Source organism: Pseudophryne corroboree, chromosome 2 (assembly GCF_028390025.1).
Source record: "Pseudophryne corroboree isolate aPseCor3 chromosome 2, aPseCor3.hap2, whole genome shotgun sequence".
Classification (NCBI taxonomy): Eukaryota; Metazoa; Chordata; class Amphibia; order Anura; family Myobatrachidae; genus Pseudophryne; species Pseudophryne corroboree.
Window position 1 is genome coordinate 161,571,181 of NC_086445.1, and position 18,437 is coordinate 161,589,617.

General features: G+C 46.2%; 2 protein-coding genes across 3 annotated transcripts in view; one reads left to right on the forward strand and one right to left on the reverse strand.

The window, feature by feature from the left end:
• The window catches only part of LOC135005292 (phosphatidylinositol 3,4,5-trisphosphate 3-phosphatase TPTE2-like), a 295,357-nt gene that overhangs the window by 255,797 nt on the left and 21,123 nt on the right, over positions 1-18,437 (reverse strand). The window lies entirely within an intron of this gene.
• The window catches only part of LOC135005405 (fibrinogen-like protein 1), a 149,052-nt gene that overhangs the window by 89,066 nt on the left and 41,549 nt on the right, over positions 1-18,437 (forward strand). For both annotated transcript variants that reach the window (XM_063951930.1, XM_063951929.1), the window contains exon 2: positions 8,105-8,188. In XM_063951930.1, coding sequence (XP_063808000.1) covers positions 8,111-8,188 — 78 coding nt within the window. In that variant the 5' untranslated portion in view covers positions 8,105-8,110. The remainder of the gene's footprint in view (positions 1-8,104; positions 8,189-18,437) is intronic.

An 18,437-nucleotide genomic window follows, 5' to 3' on the forward strand; every position in this document is an offset into this window, starting at 1 on the left:
TGTCCTTTTTAATCCAGTACCTGCTAACATCAGCAGGTGTGTGCAGTGTTTGTCTTCATTTAATACATCTGAAACATGGTGTCAGAAGTTCCTGAGCCCACAAATGATGCTGATTATTGGCAGAGCAGCAGCTCAAGCTTATGAGAAGACCTGCAGTGACAAGAAAAGGATAAGGATTGCATAGATATCAAGTGGATTGAATCACCATTGTGTTAAACTTGTCTGCCTTCTCTGGAGTGGGAGTGCACCAACATGGCAACTAGCAACAATATTCCTCCACCTGATGGGATGCAAATGAGTGGCAATTTGTGCATCAACTGGGAGAACTTTAGAGCTGAGTTTGAAGATTTTTCTTTAGCTACAGGCCTGAATGATAAATCAGCTGAGGTGCAAGCAGCCACACTGAGGAGAGTGATGGGCAGTGAATGTCGTCATGTTTATAAGCACAGCCTGAGTCTTTCTGCGCAGCAACAAACAGATGTAACCGCAATCCTGGATGCATTGGAGGCATACTTTAAGCCTGCAAAAAATGTCATTTATGAAAGGTATATTTTTGGCTGCAGTAAACAAGAGGAAGGTGAATCCATTGATACATTTATTACCCGGCTGAGAGAAAAGGCAGCAACCTGTGAGTATGGCACATTGAAAGATGAACTTATACGAGATAAATTAGTATTGGGCATAAATTGTGAAAACACACGCCGCCGTCTCCTAAGAGAGCGGAATTTAGATCTGTCAGCAGCTATTGAAATGTGTCGCACAGCAGAGCTCATTGACCAGAGAATCAGAGCAATAGACAGACAGATTGATAATGTCAATGTTACAGACAGACAACAGCACAGCAGGGGTGATTTGCTGGATAGCCCAAAGTGTACAAATCGGCAGCAGAACTCACCAGCAGCCAAATATATGGCCTGTAAATACTGTGGTAATAGGCACAGGCTAGGGAAAGAGCAGTGCCCAGCATTTGGGAAAACCTGTAGATCATGTGGTATTACCAATCACTTTGCTAAAATGTGCTTATCAAACAAGAGCTGGAATAAAGCAGGGAAAGTACACATAGTAGATGAAACACCTGGAGCGGATACCCATAGCGCTGAGGTGATTTATTCAACAGAATGTATTGGTACTATAAGATCAGAAGACCAAAAGTGGTTTGCACATCTGACTTTGAATAACAAGAGGCAACCATGTCAATTAGACTCAGGGGCAACATGTGATGTTATGAGTCTGGAAGATAAGATGAAATTGGCTCCTAGAGTTCCATTACTGCCAAGTGACACTAAACTGAAGCTGTATTCTGGAGAGCTGATGAAATCATTGGGACGGTTCAAAACAGAATGCGTTGTTAGTGGACATACCCACGTGCTTACTTTTGAAATTGTAGAGGCCCACCAGAAACCATTATTGTCAGGTTCCACATGTGAGTGTTTGGGGTTGATGCAATTTACTATTCCTTCTGAGCTACATAAGATGGAACATGATTTGTCTGGACCATTGAGGAAAGAGCAAATAATAGAGGCCTATGATGATGTGTTCAAGTTGCCAGTGAAGTCTGTTCCTGGGGAAGTACATTTTGAACTTGATCCAAGTGTTCCGCCATTCCAGTGTGCTCCACGCAATGTGCCTATAGCCCTCAAGCCGAAAGTGAAAGCTTTGCTTGATCAGTATGAAGCAGATGGGCATATTGCACCTGTGACTGAACCAACTGACTGGATTAGCAATATGGTCATTGTGGCAAAGCCTGACAAGTTAAGAATCTGTATTGATCCTAAATGTTTAAATCAAGCACTGCGAAGATCTCATTATATTATGCCGATATTGGAGGATGTTTTATATAAGCTGCCCAAAGCAAAAGTCTTTACACTGGTTGATGCACGTGATGCATTTCTGCAATGTAAGCTGGATGATAAAAGCAGCTATATGACAACCTTTTGGACCCCTTGGGGTAGGAAAAGATGGCTTAAACTTCCTTTTGGAGTTTCCGTAGCACCTGAGGTTTACCAGCGAAAACAACACGAATTGCTGATTGGACCTAGCGGCATTGAGCCGATAGCAGATGATATTCTTGTGGTTGGCTGTGGCGAGACAGTAAAGGAAGCGGAGGCTGATCATGACCGCAAGTTGCTAGCGCTATTGGATCGTTGCAGACAAGTGAAATTAAGACTTAGGGGTAAATTTACTAAGATTCGTATTTTCCCGTTTCAGGTCAAAGTTCAATCACGAATGACATCGAAAGTGTAAAACTGCAACTTTTTGAATTTGTCACGATGGATTTACTAAGCTGTCGTATTCGGGTTTTTCTTTTCTTCCGATGTCGATGTCATTCGTGTTTTTTTTGTGTTTTTTACGGCAGTGATTAGCAAAACACTGCCGACTTTTTTACAATTAATCTCGGCCGGATCTGTGTGATCCGTGCTGGGGTTCTATTTTTTTTTTTTTTTTAATTAAACACTGTAAAATTTTTAAAAAAAATTGCGTGGGGTCCCCCCTCCTAAGCATAACCAGCCTCGGGCTCTTTGAGCCGATCCTGGTTGCCGAAATATGGGAAAAAAAATGACAGGGGTTCCCCCATATTTAAGCAACCAGCATCGGGCTCTGCGCCTGGTCCTGGTTCCAAAAATACGGGGGACAAAAAGAGTAGGGGTCCCCCGTATTTTTAAAACCAGCATCGGGCTCCACTAGCTGGACAGATAATGCCACAGCCGGGGGTCACTTTTATATAGTGCCCTGCGGCCGTGGCATCAAAAATCCATCTAGTCACCCCTGGCCGGGGTACCCTGGGGGAGTGGGGACCCCTTCAATCAAGGGGTCCCCCCCCCCAGCCACCCAAGGGCCAGGGGTGAAGCCCGAGGCTGTCCCCCCCCATCCAATGGGCTGCGGATGGGGAGGCTGATAGCCTTTGTTGTAAAAGAAAATATATTGTTTTTAGTAGCAGTACTACAAGGCCCAGCAAGCCTCCCCCGCATGCTGGTACTTGGAGAACCACAAGTACCAGCATGCGACGGAAAAACGGGCCCGCTGGTACCTGTAGTACTACTACTAAAAAAATACCCAAAAAAAGACAAGACACACACACCGTGAAAGTATAATTTTATTACATACATACACACATACATACATACATACTTACCTTAAGTTCCCACGCAGGTCGGTCCTCTTCTCCAGTAGAATCCAAGGGGTACCTGTTGAAGAAATTATACTCACGAGATCCAGGGGTCCAGGCTCCTCGGGAAATCCAGGGGTAATCCACGTACTTGAAAAAAATAACAAAACGGTGTCCCGACCACGAACTGAAAGGGGACCCATGTTTGCACATGGGTCACCTTTCCACGAATGCCAGAAACCCACTTTGACTTCTGTCTAAGTGGGTTTCTTCAGCCAATCAGGGAGCGCCACGTTGTAGCACTCTCCTGATCGGCTGTGTGCTCCTGTCCTCACTGACAGGCAGCACACGGCAGTGTTACAATGTAGCGCCTATGCGCTACATTGTAACCAATGATGGGAACTTTCTGCCCTGCGGTTGACCTAAAGTGACGTCACCGCTGAGCAGAAAGTTCCAAGCATTGGTTACAATGTAGCGCATAGGCGCTACATTGTAACACTGCCGTGTGCTGCTGTCAGTGAGGACAGGAGCACACAGCCGATCAGGAGAGTGCTACAACGTGGCGCTCCCTGATTGGCTGAAGAAACCCACTTAGACAGAAGTCAAAGTGGGTTTCTGGCATTCGTGGAAAGGTGACCCATGTGCAAACATGGGTCCCCTTTCAGTTTGTGGTCAGGACACCGTTTTGTTATTTTTTTCAAGTACGTGGATTACCCCTGGATTTCCCGAGGAGCCTGGACCCCTGGATCTCGTGAGTATAATTTCTTCAACAGGTACCCCTTGGATTCTACTGGAGAAGAGGACCGACCTGCGTGGGAACTTAAGGTAAGTATGTATGTATGTGTGTATGTATGTAATAAAATTATACTTTCACGGTGTGTGTGTGTCTTGTCTTTTTTTGGGTATTTTTTTAGTAGTAGTACTACAGGTACCAGCGGGCCCGTTTTTCCGTCGCATGCTGGTACTTGTGGTTCTCCAAGTACCAGCATGCGGGGGAGGCTTGCTGGGCCTTGTAGTACTGCTACTAAAAACAATATCTTTTCTTTTACAACAAAGGCTATCAGCCTCCCCATCCGCAGCCCATTGGATGGGGGGGGGACAGCCTCGGGCTTCACCCCTGGCCCTTGGGTGGCTGGGGGGGGGGACCCCTTGATTGAAGGGGTCCCCACTCCCCCAGGGTACCCCGGCCAGGGGTGACTAGATGGATTTTTGATGCCACGGCCGCAGGGCACTATATAAAAGTGACCCCCGGCTGTGGCATTATCTGTCCAGCTAGTGGAGCCCGGTGCTGGTTTTAAAAATACGGGGGACCCCTACTCTTTTTGTCCCCCGTATTTTTGGGACCAGGACCAGGCGCAGAGCCCGATGCTGGTTGCTTAAATATGGGGGAACCCCTGTCATTTTTTTTCCCATATTTCTGCAACCAGGATCGGCTCAAAGAGCCCGAGGCTGGTTATGCTTAGGAGGGGGGACCCCACGCAATTTTTTTTGAAAAAATAAGCACTTTCCCACCCCTTCCCACTGATATACATGCACGGATCTCATGGATCCGTGCATGCCTATCCAATCACGAATAAAAAAAAAAGGTCTGTTTTTTTTTAGCACTTTTTTACGAGTTGTAATTTTTCACGGCAGTGTTTGTTTTTTTTTTGCTTTGCACTTCTTAGTAAATGACCGAGATTCATACTTAAACAGCCGCGTTTTGACCGATGGTGTATTCATTCGTAATTTTTTACTTGGACTTGCAAAAAATTACGAATGCCCTCATCTCTGCCGTGATTAGTGTTTAGTAAATTACCGAGATGACACTTTGATGAAAAAACGGCATCTCGGTCAAAATCGGGAGCTTAGTAAATTTCCCCCATAGTGTGAAAAAACTGCAATTTAAGTTGAAAGAGATTCATTTTCATGGTCATATCCTGTCCTCTGAAGGTTTGAAAGTTGACCCTGAAAAAGTTAGAGCTGTCTTGGAAATGCCAAAGCCCACTGATATAAAGTCCGTGCAACGTTTGATTGGGTTTGTGACATATTTGGCCAAATTTATGCCTCGCCTCTCAGAGGTATGTGAACCCCTGCGCAGGCTTCTGGACAGAGATTCAATATGGCACTGGCTTCCAAAGCATGATAAGGCTGTGGAGGAAATAAAGCATTTGGTCACAGTTACACCTGTGCTGAAGTATTATGATGTTACCAAGCCAGTCACTGTACAAAGTGATTCGCGTAAAACCGGACTGTGATGTTGCTTGATGCAAGAAGGACAACCAGTTGCATTTGCTTCAAGAGCATTGACTCCAACTGAGCAGAATTATGCACAAATTGAAAAGGAGTGCTTGAGCATTGTCTTTGCTTGTTCCCGTTTTCATTATTTTCTATACGGTCGGGACGTGATCACAGTGGAGACTGATCATAAACCGCTAATTGCCATCTTTAAAAAGCCTCTTCTGTGTGCACCTAAAAGACTTCAGAGTATGATGTTAACATTACAGCATTACAATCTCTGTGTCACCTACAAGCCAGGCCCTGAGATGTATATCAGTGACACTCTTAGTAGAGCAATAGCTATGGATGGGGGTTCTGGAGCAGCTCAGAGTTATCACACAGGTGTGCACCATGCATCCGGTAATGACTGACTTTGCAAAGATTAACCAGGCAGATTATCTGAATGTCACTGATCAGCGACTGCAGCAGGTTCAGCAGCACACCATGACTGATGAGAGCCTGCAGATTTTGAAGTCTATTGTACTGGCTGGATGGCCGGACTCAAAAGAAGAGACACCAATCATAGTGAGGGACTATTGGTCATTTAGAGATGAGATAAGCGTACAGAATGGCATTTTGTACAAGGGGCCAAGAGTCATCATACCAAAATCTTTGAGATTCGAGATGCTGGCACGCATACATTCCAGCCATCTTGGAGGTGATGCATGCTACAGACAAGCAAGAGATACATTGTACTGGCCTAACATGCAAAGTGAGATTAAGAACTATGTTGGTAACTGCTCGGCGTGCAATGAATATGCTCATGCACAACAGAAAGAACCTATGATGTCACATGAGATACCAGTGCGTCGTTGGCAGATTGTCAGCATGGATTTATTTACTTATACAGGCAAAGACTTTCTGTTAATAGTGGACCATTATTCTGATTTTTGGGAAATTGAGCTTCTCCCAGACTTATCATCCGAGACTACAATAAAGCACTGCAAGGCACAATTTGCACGTTATGGCCAGCCTGAAAGAGTGATCTCGGACAATGGACCGCAGTTTGCATGTGAACAATTTAGACGTTTTGCCTCTGAATGGGAGTTTGAGCATGTTACTTCATCACCACGTTATCCAAAATCGAATGGTAAAGCTGAGTCTGCAGTTAAGATAGTAAAGAATTTGTGCAAAAAAGCTAGCAGTGATAATACAGACCAATGGAAGGCCATATTACATTGGAGAAATACACCCACCGAGGGCATGGGGACTAGTCCTGCACAGCGTCTGATGTCAAGGAGACTTAAGACATCTTTACCAGTAGCCAGCACTTTGCTCTATCCGAGTGTAGTCCAAGGTGTGCCTAAATTGCTACAGCAGAGGAAGCAGATTTCTAAGCTGGGGTATAATAAATCTTCTAAGGAGTTGCCTGAACTTGCAATTGGTGAGCCAATTCGCATGAAGCCCCTTCCGGGAGATCACACAGGCCGTTGGAGACTTGGTACCTGTGTGCGCAAGGTTGCACCACGCTCATATCTTGTGGATGTGGAAGGTAATTTGTACAGACGCAATCGTGTGGATTTGCGAGTAGCTGAAGGGACAATACTACATGAGAATGTTGGGCATTCCGTTCTTGGCTTGATTATGGAGCCGGTTGCGCCAATGTTGAATCAGGAATTTGAAAAGCCACAGATTGTTATACCTGAATATGGAGAAAATGAGAACATGGAACATGCAGACATTCCGGATGGCAGTCCATCATTATCACCCGCTAGAGTTATACAGAATCCTGCCCAACGAAATTCATCTCCGACTCAACTTCCTGTTTTTACTCGTAGTGGCCATCATTCACGGCCACCTGACAGACTTGATTTATAGTTTCAAAATAAACAAAGTAATGGAGGACATTGTTAGCATTGTTAGTTATGTTATACCTGCAGCATACAAAAAAAAACAAAAAAAAAACAAGGAAGATGTTTGTGTAATGTTAATCTAACCTAGTGTTGCCATGTGAGTTATATAGATGTAGCTGCTTGTGATGGGGGGGTGACTTGCTGTCCAACCTGCCTTGTTCAACATGACTACTTGGAACTAGCATGCAGTGTTTGTCTTCATTTAATACATCTGAAACAGTGTGACCCTAACTCACAGCCACATGGAAGAGTAAATAGAAGAGCATTTGTGCGTCAATACAGAAGCTGATATGGCATACATGCCGACATTCTGGCTGCTCTCTGCGGGAGAGAGCAGCCAGGTCGGCTCAGCAGGGGGGCAGGGGAGGGCTGTGATGTGGGGAGGAGGTGGGGAGGAGGTGGACTGGAGGCGGGATGGGGGTGGAGCAGGGGTGGGGCGGGGGCGGAGTTACCGTGGCACATCCTTTAAGCCACGCCCCCCGCTCTGTAATGCCGCGATCCCCGGAATTACACTGCAGGGGGCGTGGCTATGATGACGCGATTCAGCAAGAATCGCGTCATCAACTGCCCGGACCGCCCACTTTACACACTAAGTGGGCGGATGGGCAAGGGGACCCCTGATTCCGGGAGACTTGCCTGCTCTTCCGGGGGGCCGGGAGGGTCACCCGATTTTCGGGAGCCTCCCGGCCATTCCGGGAGAGTAGGCAAGTATGTGATATGGGGAGCAAGGAATGGCCCCGTACATAACAGATATGTTAGAGTCATTACAATCCTTAAGCATAACTGGCTTACTGTATCTACAACTGCATGCGATTCCAGGTAAAACAAACACTTAAAAACATATTCTAATCTCCTCTGATGACTAATTACGGGTGTCTCCTTCAAGGTCATCATGGAAATGACTACAATGCTGTGTCTGATTGTTCCTCTGTTTCTCACACAACCTGCACAGTCTGCATCAAGACCAAAGGTGAGTGATGGTTTACCCAATGGTTTGTGATATGATGCGGCTAATGTTATATCTCTGTATGCATAATGATGAATGGAGAGACACCTGCATATACATGGAATGATAATTATTAGCTAAAGGTTCATTAGACACTGGAGATTAGAGACGTTGCAGGCAGAGCTGGCCCTAGCCAATATGATGTCCTAGGCAAAATTTTGACTTGTGCCTCTTAGCACCGCCGCTAGTTCCGCCTCTGACCCTGTGCCCCTTTCCCAGCATCATCACCCCTCACCCATAGCAGTCCTCATTTTGGTCCTCCTACCCCCTATTTTTTTAAATAGAACCAGTGCACACATTCAGCGCACAGCCCAAAAATGGGCGTGTTCTGGTTGGGAAGGGGCATGGCCAAACAATAGAACCCCCAATTCTAATTACGCCACACAGTAATGCAACTTTATTCACATTATATCATGCGATAGTGTCCCATATTCACGTTACATCACACAGTAGTATCACTTTACCTTATATACGTTACTCCTCACAGTAGTGCCTCTTTTTCATATTACACCACACCATATTGCTCTTTACTCACATTACACCTCACAGTAGTGCCTCTTTTTCACATTACACCACACCATATTGCTCTTTACTCACATTACACCACACAGTAGTGCCCTTTCTATACATTACGCCTCACAGTAGAGCACCTTATACACATAATGCCATACATAAGTAATGCCTTTATACACATAGGGGGATATCCTATTAGGCCCGGTAAAACATTGGGTGCGAAAAACATATGTTTTTCGCGATTTTTCCCAATGTTTCACCGATTTTTTTTTTTTTTTTTTTACAGGCATTCCAGACTGATTGCCTGTAAAAAAAATGCCCTCTCTCCCGAAAACACACAGGTTCAGTGAAACCTGTGTGTTTTCGGTAGAAACAGCCCTGTTTTCACACGGAAATGGGGCTGTTTCTGGGGATTTGGTTTCACCTGCCTGAGGCAGGCGAAACAAAATCCCAGATGAGCGGGACAACCTGCAGCGTCCCATGCCCACTGCAGCAGCAGTAGGCTGGGACTGCAGGCATCCGGAAGCCATCCTCGGCGCGGTGACCCCCGGCAGTGCTGTGACCGCATCCCCCCTCTCCTCCACCCCGGCAGCGGTCACATGACGGGGGAGCGGTCATGTGACTGGGGGAGCCAGAGAAGCAGTGCTGCACCAGGCGCTGTCAAGAGCTGGCACCCAGTGCAGCTTCAGGTAACCCCCGATAAGCCACCGCTCATGCTGGCTTATCGGGGGTAATAGGATAGCCCCCGGCGGGACAATTAGCCCCGGTAAATATATTCCGAACACTATTGCACAACCAACCCACCCACATACAACACTCACACAGCCGCTAACACTGTGACCTCTGCATCTGCTTGGAGACAGATGTGTCCTCATACATCTTGCGGCAATACGTCATGCAGCAGGAGATGCTTGGCGACCGTGAGTTAGCTGGCAGCTCTAGGCCAGCTGTGCTAATGTTAGGCGTCTTTTTTTTTTATCTTAAATGCATTATATTTGCATTCCTATGTGACTAGGATGCACAAGCGGCTTCTGCTGATTAAAGTGGTATGCAGCATGCCTATATTCTGTGTGGGACTGTGGCTATATCTGCATATGAAATGCTAAGTTACAGTGATTTCCAGGAATACACTGTATCGTAGCATTTCATATTCAGATACAGCTGCAGTTACACACGGAATATAGGCATGCCACATATCATTTTATTCAGCAGAAGCTGCTTATGCCCCCAGGCATTCCAAATGCCCTAGCTATTTGCCTAGTTTGCCTATGCCTAGGGCCGGCTCTGGTTGCAGGTCACTAAAAGGCAGGTCAGTTCAAACAACAGATCTACACCCTGGGTGGTTTGTTTATTTAAGAAAGCAGAACAAATCTGTACACACATCTCACACACTGACAGGGATGCAATTGGTCACTATAGCGATGCCTGAATCCCGCCTGGTGCAAATCCCGCCAGTTGGCATGCCGACTGACAAGGACTATTCCTACTAGTGGGTGTCCATGACACCAATAGAGTGGGAAAAGAACCTGTGGCAAGCGCAGCAAGCCTGCAAGGGGCTTTGTTGTGCTGGCCCCTGATGGCAAACTAAACACCGGGATCACTGCAATACGCCATGCAGCAGGAGATGCATGGCGACCGTGAGTCAGCTGGCAGCACTAGGCCAGCTCTGCTAACGTTGGGCGCCTTTTTGAACCACTGTTCAAGAAGGGTAACACAATACAAAGTAACAATTTAGTTTTCATGTCAATTAGGTTATTTGTGTATTCAAAAAATACAGTAGCAAGCAACACATAACATAGGGGAAAAAAAACGTTTTATACTAAAGAAAAAACATTTGGATCAGTGATGGCAACTTGAGACACCTCATGGGTTGCATGTGTGGCCTGTAACCAAGAGCATCACACATTATTCCTAATCTTGATAATCATTTAAAATAATACATTTAATTAAAGAAACCCCATGTGTCTTTAGAATAGATCCCCATGTATTCTAAAATGCCCTTTAGAGTCTCCTATATTCTACTAAAGCCCCCAACATCATACTTGCCTACCTGCCCCTTTCCATGAGGGAGAACATGCTCTGTTCCTGGACTTTCCTGGTAATGTATGATTGCCATCACCTGTGGTGAGCTAGGTAATTGATAAGAAAGGTGTTTCACCACAGGTGATGGCAATCATACATTACCAGGAAAGTCCAGGAACAGAGCATTTTCTCCCTCATGGAGAGGGTCAGGTAGGCAAGTATGCGCCCAACATCCTTTACACCGCACAAAATGTACAATTGCACAACTCTGCTTGTGCTGATTAATACTGCTTGTAGTGTGACCTGGGTGCAAGGGTGCAGAAATTTTAAGCTCCAATGCAAAAATGGGCTATTGTCGGATGAGGAGTTGTCTGGCCATCATGTCATTGCAGGCATCAGCCACAAGGACTGCTTGCTTCAGGATGGCAATCTCTGCTTCATAATGAACTGTATTGCAAAGTACCACAGCTCTGCAGCAGTGTGGTCCATGTCACACACAGTGCTGCTTGCTCCCAGGAGAGAAGCAGTTGACTAGGCTGGGGCCGCTATCAGAGATACACCAACAACTAGATGCAAATCCAAACTGCTTGTGCAAAGCTTAATAGGAAAGAGGGCGTTATCAATGCTTCATACATCCAGTAGAGATGAGCGGGTTCGGTTTCTCTGAATTCGAACCCGCCAGAACTTCATGTTTTTTTTCACGGGTCCGAGCGACTCGGATCTTCCCGCCTTGCTCGGTTAACCCGAGCGCGCCCGAACGTCATCATGACGCTGTCGGATTCTCGCGAGGCTCGGATTCTATCGCGAGACTCGGATTCTATATAAGGAGCCTCGCGTCGCCGCCATTTTCACACGTGCATTGAGATTGATAGGGAGAGGACGTGGCTGGCGTCCTCTCCATTTAGATTATAAGAGACTGAGAGAGATTTACTGGAGCTGACTAGGAGGAGTACTGTTACTGTAGAAGTGTAGAGACTGAGTGGAGAGAGTTTACTAGTGAGGACAGTGCAGTTTACTTTATAATCCGTTCTCTGCCTGAAAAAAGCGATACACAGCACACAGTGACTCAGTCACATACCATATCTGTGTGCACTGCTCAGGCTCAGGCCAGTGTGCTGCATCATCTATTATCTATATATAATATTATATATATATCTGTCTGACTGCTCAGCTCACACAGCTTATAATTGTGGGGGAGACTGGGGAGCACTACTGCAGTGCCAGTTATAGGTTATAGCAGGAGCCAGGAGTACATAATATATTATATAGTGAGTGACCACCAGACACACAGTGCAGTTTATTTAATATATCCGTTCTCTGCCTGAAAAAAGCGATACACACAGTGACTCAGTCAGTCACATACCATATCTGTGTGCACTGCTCAGGCTCAGGCCAGTGTGCTGCATCATCTATATATATTATATATCTGTCTGACTGCTCAGCTCACACAGCTTATAATTGTGGGGGAGACTGGGGAGCACTACTGCAGTGCCAGTTATAGGTTATAGCAGGAGCCAGGAGTACATAATATTATATTAAAATTAAACAGTGCACACTTTTGCTGCAGGAGTGCCACTGCCAGTGTGACTAGTGACCAGTGACCTGACCACCAGTATATATAATATTAGTAGTATACTATCTCTTTATCAACCAGTCTATATTAGCAGCAGACACAGTACAGTGCGGTAGTTCACGGCTGTGGCTACCTCTGTGTCGGCACTCGGCAGCCCGTCCATAATTGTATATACCACCTAACCGTGGGTTTTTTTTCTTTCTTTATACATACATACTAGTTACGAGTATACTATCTCTTTATCAACCAGTCTATATATTAGCAGCAGACACAGTACAGTGCGGTAGTTCACGGCTGTGGCTACCTCTGTGTCGGCACTCGGCAGCCCGTCCATAATTGTATATACCACCTAACCGTGGTTTTTTTTTCTTTCTTTATACATACATACTAGTTACGAGTATACTATCTCTTTATCAACCAGTCTATATTAGCAGCAGACACAGTACAGTGCGGTAGTTCACGGCTGTGGCTACCTCTGTGTCGGCACTCGGCAGCCCGTCCATAATTGTATATACCACCTAAGCGTGTTTTTTTTTTTCTTTCTTTATACATACATACTAGTTACGAGTATACTATCTCTTTATCAACCAGTCTATATATTAGCAGCAGACACAGTACAGTGCGGTAGTTCACGGCTGTGGCTACCTCTGTGTCGGCACTCGGCAGCCCGTCCATAATTGTATACTAGTATCCAATCCATCCATCTCCATTGTTTACCTGAGGTGCCTTTTAGTTGTGCCTATTAAAATATGGAGAACAAAAATGTTGAGGTTCCAAAATTAGGGAAAGATCAAGATCCACTTCCACCTCGTGCTGAAGCTGCTGCCACTAGTCATGGCCGAGACGATGAAATGCCAGCAACGTCGTCTGCCAAGGCCGATGCCCAATGTCATAGTACAGAGCATGTCAAATCCAAAACACCAAATATCAGTAAAAAAAGGACTCCAAAACCTAAAATAAAATTGTCGGAGGAGAAGCGTAAACTTGCCAATATGCCATTTACCACACGGAGTGGCAAGGAACGGCTGAGGCCCTGGCCTATGTTCATGGCTAGTGGTTCAGCTTCACATGAGGATGGAAGCACTCAGCCTCTCGCTAGAAAAATGAAAAGACTCAAGCTGGCAAAAGCAGCACAGCAAAGAACTGTGCATTCTTCGAAATCCCAAATCCACAAGGAGAGTCCAATTGTGTCGGTTGCGATGCCTGACCTTCCCAACACTGGACGTGAAGAGCATGCGCCTTCCACCATTTGCACGCCCCCTGCAAGTGCTGGAAGGAGCACCCGCAGTCCAGTTCCTGATAGTCAGATTGAAGATGTCAGTGTTGAAGTACACCAGGATGAGGAGGATATGGGTGTTGCTGGCGCTGGGGAGGAAATTGACCAGGAGGATTCTGATGGTGAGGTGGTTTGTTTAAGTCAGGCACCCGGGGAGACACCTGTTGTCCGTGGGAGGAATATGGCCATTGACATGCCAGGTGAAAATACCAAAAAAATCAGCTCTTCGGTGTGGAGGTATTTCACCAGAAATGCGGACAACAGGTGTCAAGCCGTGTGTTCCCTTTGTCAAGCTGTAATAAGTAGGGGTAAGGACGTTAACCACCTCGGAACATCCTCCCTTATACGTCACCTGCAGCGCATTCATAATAAGTCAGTGACAAGTTCAAAAACTTTGGGTGACAGCGGAAGCAGTCCACTGACCAGTAAATCCCTTCCTCTTGTAACCAAGCTCACACAAACCACCCCACCAACTCCCTCAGTGTCAATTTCCTCCTTCCCCAGGAATGCCAATAGTCCTGCAGGCCATGTCACTGGCAAGTCTGACGAGTCCTCTCCTGCCTGGGATTCCTCCGATGCATCCTTGCGTGTAACGCCTACTGCTGCTGGCGCTGCTGTTGTTGCCGCTGGGAGTCGATGGTCATCCCAGAGGGGAAGTCGTAAGCCCACTTGTACTACTTCCAGTAAGCAATTGACTGTTCAACAGTCCTTTGCGAGGAAGATGAAATATCACAGCAGTCATCCTACTGCAAAGCGGATAACTGAGGCCTTGACAACTATGTTGGTGTTAGACGTGCGTCCGGTATCCGCCGTTAGTTCACAGGGAACTAGACAATTTATTGAGGCAGTGTGCCCCCGTTACCAAATACCATCTAGGTTCCACTTCTCTAGGCAGGCGATACCGAGAATGTACACGGACGTCAGAAAAAGACTCACCAGTGTCCTAAAAAATGCAGTTGTACCCAATGTCCACTTAACCACGGACATGTGGACAAGTGGAGCAGGGCAGGGTCAGGACTATATGACTGTGACAGCCCACTGGGTAGATGTATGGACTCCCGCCGCAAGAACAGCAGCGGCGGCACCAGTAGCAGCATCTCGCAAACGCCAACTCTTTCCTAGGCAGGCTACGCTTTGTATCACCGCTTTCCAGAATACGCACACAGCTGAAAACCTCTTACGGCAACTGAGGAAGATCATCGCGGAATGGCTTACCCCAATTGGACTCTCCTGTGGATTTGTGGCATCGGACAACGCCAGCAATATTGTGTGTGCATTAAATATGGGCAAATTCCAGCACGTCCCATGTTTTGCACATACCTTGAATTTGGTGGTGCAGAATTTTTTAAAAAACGACAGGGGCGTGCAAGAGATGCTGTCGGTGGCCAGAAAAATTGCGGGACACTTTCGGCGTACAGGCACCACGTACAGAAGACTGGAGCACCACCAAAAACTACTGAACCTGCCCTGCCATCATCTGAAGCAAGAAGTGGTAACGAGGTGGAATTCAACCCTCTATATGCTTCAGAGGTTGGAGGAGCAGCAAAAGGCCATTCAAGCCTATACAATTGAGCACGATATAGGAGGTGGAATGCACCTGTCTCAAGTGCAGTGGAGAATGATTTCAACGTTGTGCAAGGTTCTGATGCCCTTTGAACTTGCCACACGTGAAGTCAGTTCAGACACTGCCAGCCTGAGTCAGGTCATTCCCCTCATCAGGCTTTTGCAGAAGAAGCTGGAGGCATTGAAGAAGGAGCTAAAAGGGAGCGATTCCGCTAGGCATGTGGGACTTGTGGATGCAGCCCTTAATTCGCTTAACAAGGATTCACGGGTGGTCAATCTGTTGAAATCAGAGCACTACATTTTGGCCACCGTGCTCGATCCTAGATTTAAAGCCTACCTTGGATCTCTCTTTCCGGCAGACACAAGTCTGCTGGGGTTGAAAGACCTGCTGGTGACAAAATTGTCAAGTCAAGCGGAACGCGACCTGTCAACATCTCCTCCTTCACATTCTCCCGCAACTGGGGGTGCGAGGAAAAGGCTCAGAATTCCGAGCCCACCCGCTGGCGGTGATGCAGGGCAGTCTGGAGCGACTGCTGATGCTGACATCTGGTCCGGACTGAAGGACCTGACAACGATTACGGACATGTCGTCTACTGTCACTGCATATGATTCTCTCAACATTGATAGAATGGTGGAGGATTATATGAGTGACCGCATCCAAGTAGGCACGTCACACAGTCCGTACTTATACTGGCAGGAAAAAGAGGAAATTTGGAGGCCCTTGCACAAACTGGCTTTATTCTACCTAAGTTGCCCTCCCACAAGTGTGTACTCCGAAAGAGTGTTTAGTGCCGCCGCTCACCTTGTCAGCAATCGGCGTACGAGGTTACATCCAGAAAATGTGGAGAAGATGATGTTCATTAAAATGAATTATAATCAATTCCTCCGCGGAGACATTGACCAGCAGCAATTGCCTCCACAAAGTACACAGGGAGCTGAGATGGTGGATTCCAGTGGGGACGAATTGATAATCTGTGAGGAGGGGGATGTACACGGTGATATATCGGAGGGTGAAGATGAGGTGGACATCTTGCCTCTGTAGAGCCAGTTTGTGCAAGGAGAGATTAATTGCTTCTTTTTTGGGGGGGGGTCCAAACCAACCCGTCATATCAGTCACAGTCGTGTGGCAGACCCTGTCACTGAAATGATGGGTTGGTTAAAGTGTGCATGTCCTGTTTTGTTTATACAACATAAGGGTGGGTGGGAGGGCCCAAGGACAATTCCATCTTGCACCTCTTTTTTCTTTTCTTTTTCTTTGCATCATGTGCTGATTGGGGAGGGTTTTTTGGAAGGGACATCCTGCGTGACACTGCAGTGCCACTCCTAGATGGGCCCGGTGTTTGTGTCGGCCACTAGGGTCGCTAATCTTACTCACACAGTCAGCTACCTCATTGCGCCTCTTTTTTTCTTTGCGTCATGTGCTGTTTGGGGAGGGTTTTTTGGAAGGGACATCCTGCGTGACACTGCAGTGCCACTCCTAGATGGGCCCGGTGTTTGTGTCGGCCACTAGGGTCGCTAATCTTACTCACACAGTCAGCTACCTCATTGCGCCTCTTTTTTTCTTTGCGTCATGTGCTGTTTGGGGAGGGTTTTTTGGAAGGGACATCCTGCGTGACACTGCAGTGCCACTCCTAGATGGGCCCGGTGTTTGTGTCGGCCACTAGGGTCGCTAATCTTACTCACACAGCTACCTCATTGCGCCTCTTTTTTTCTTTGCGTCATGTGCTGTTTGGGGAGGGTTTTTTGGAAGGGCCATCCTGCGTGACACTGCAGTGCCACTCCTAGATGGGCCCGGTGTTTGTGTCGGCCACTAGGGTCGCTAATCTTACTCACACAGCTACCTCATTGCGCCTCTTTTTTTCTTTGCGTCATGTGCTGTTTGGGGAGGGTTTTTTGGAAGGGACATCCTGCGTGACACTGCAGTGCCACTCCTAGATGGGCCCGGTGTTTGTGTCGGCCACTAGGGTCGCTTATCTTACTCACACAGCGACCTCGGTGCAAATTTTAGGACTAAAAATAATATTGTGAGGTGTGAGGTATTCAGAATAGACTGAAAATGAGTGTAAATTATGGTTTTTGAGGTTAATAATACTTTGGGATCAAAATGACCCCCAAATTCTATGATTTAAGCTGTTTTTTAGTGTTTTTTGAAAAAAAACACCCGAATCCAAAACACACCCGAATCCGACAAAAAAAATTCGGTGAGGTTTTGCCAAAACGCGTTCGAACCCAAAACACGGCCGCGGAACCGAACCCAAAACCAAAACACAAAACCCGAAAAATTTCAGGCGCTCATCTCTAACATCCAGGGTCCTTTTTTATCAATTATCCTAATTTTGGTCTGATAGTTAGAATCAGGTTTGGCAGACATTGCCAGAGAGGCTCCCTACAGAACCCTCTCCCAGTAATTACAGCAGTCTGTAACCCATAGGCTACTGTGGCTACCGCCATCTGGATGTAAGTAATGCTGTGCTGCAGCTATGTATTTAAGCTGGGTACACACTGAAGTGATGTCGTTCCAAAATGTAATTTTGGAACTACATTTCGCTTACATCTGTCAGTGTGTACCCAGGATTGTGCACTTCCATGAACACTTGCGATAGTCGCTAGGGTTGATGTGCTGCACATCAAACCTATCGATATCGCTAGCATCCTTATTTATGATAATGAAGGACGGAACATGTTCGTTCCAACCTTCATTAACATCGCTGCAGTGTGTACGGGCTATTTGGCCTGACGGGGGATTCATTCCAATGTCGGAACCTCTCCCCATCACTCCTGTGTGTACCCAGCTTTAGAAGCGCATCCAGGGAAGGGGCTCCGCTAAGAGTCCACCTCGCAATGTGTAAAGTAAAGTGATTACATCAGCGACTACCTTACTTTCTGCCATATGTGCCTACTTGTGAAAAAGCATTTTAGGGAGACTGTGAAAGCAAGGGGCAAAGGGAATATAAATATATATATATATATATATATATATATATATATAAAATATATTGTATAAATATTCTTTAGAAAACCATAACCTCTGGTATAAAAACAGGCTGAGTTGTAACTAAAACAACATTTATTGGTGGAGTACTGTAAAAAATCACACACAAAAAAGGATTTTACATAAAAAAATATACAGATATAAAAGTACAATTATAAAATAAATTTGTAAGAGGAACAAATGTTTTAAAAAAGATTTTAGCTTATCTTGGTATGGAGAGTCATAAGAGAGATCAACCAACGCGTTTCGTCAGTCCGACTTCATCCCCTTGATG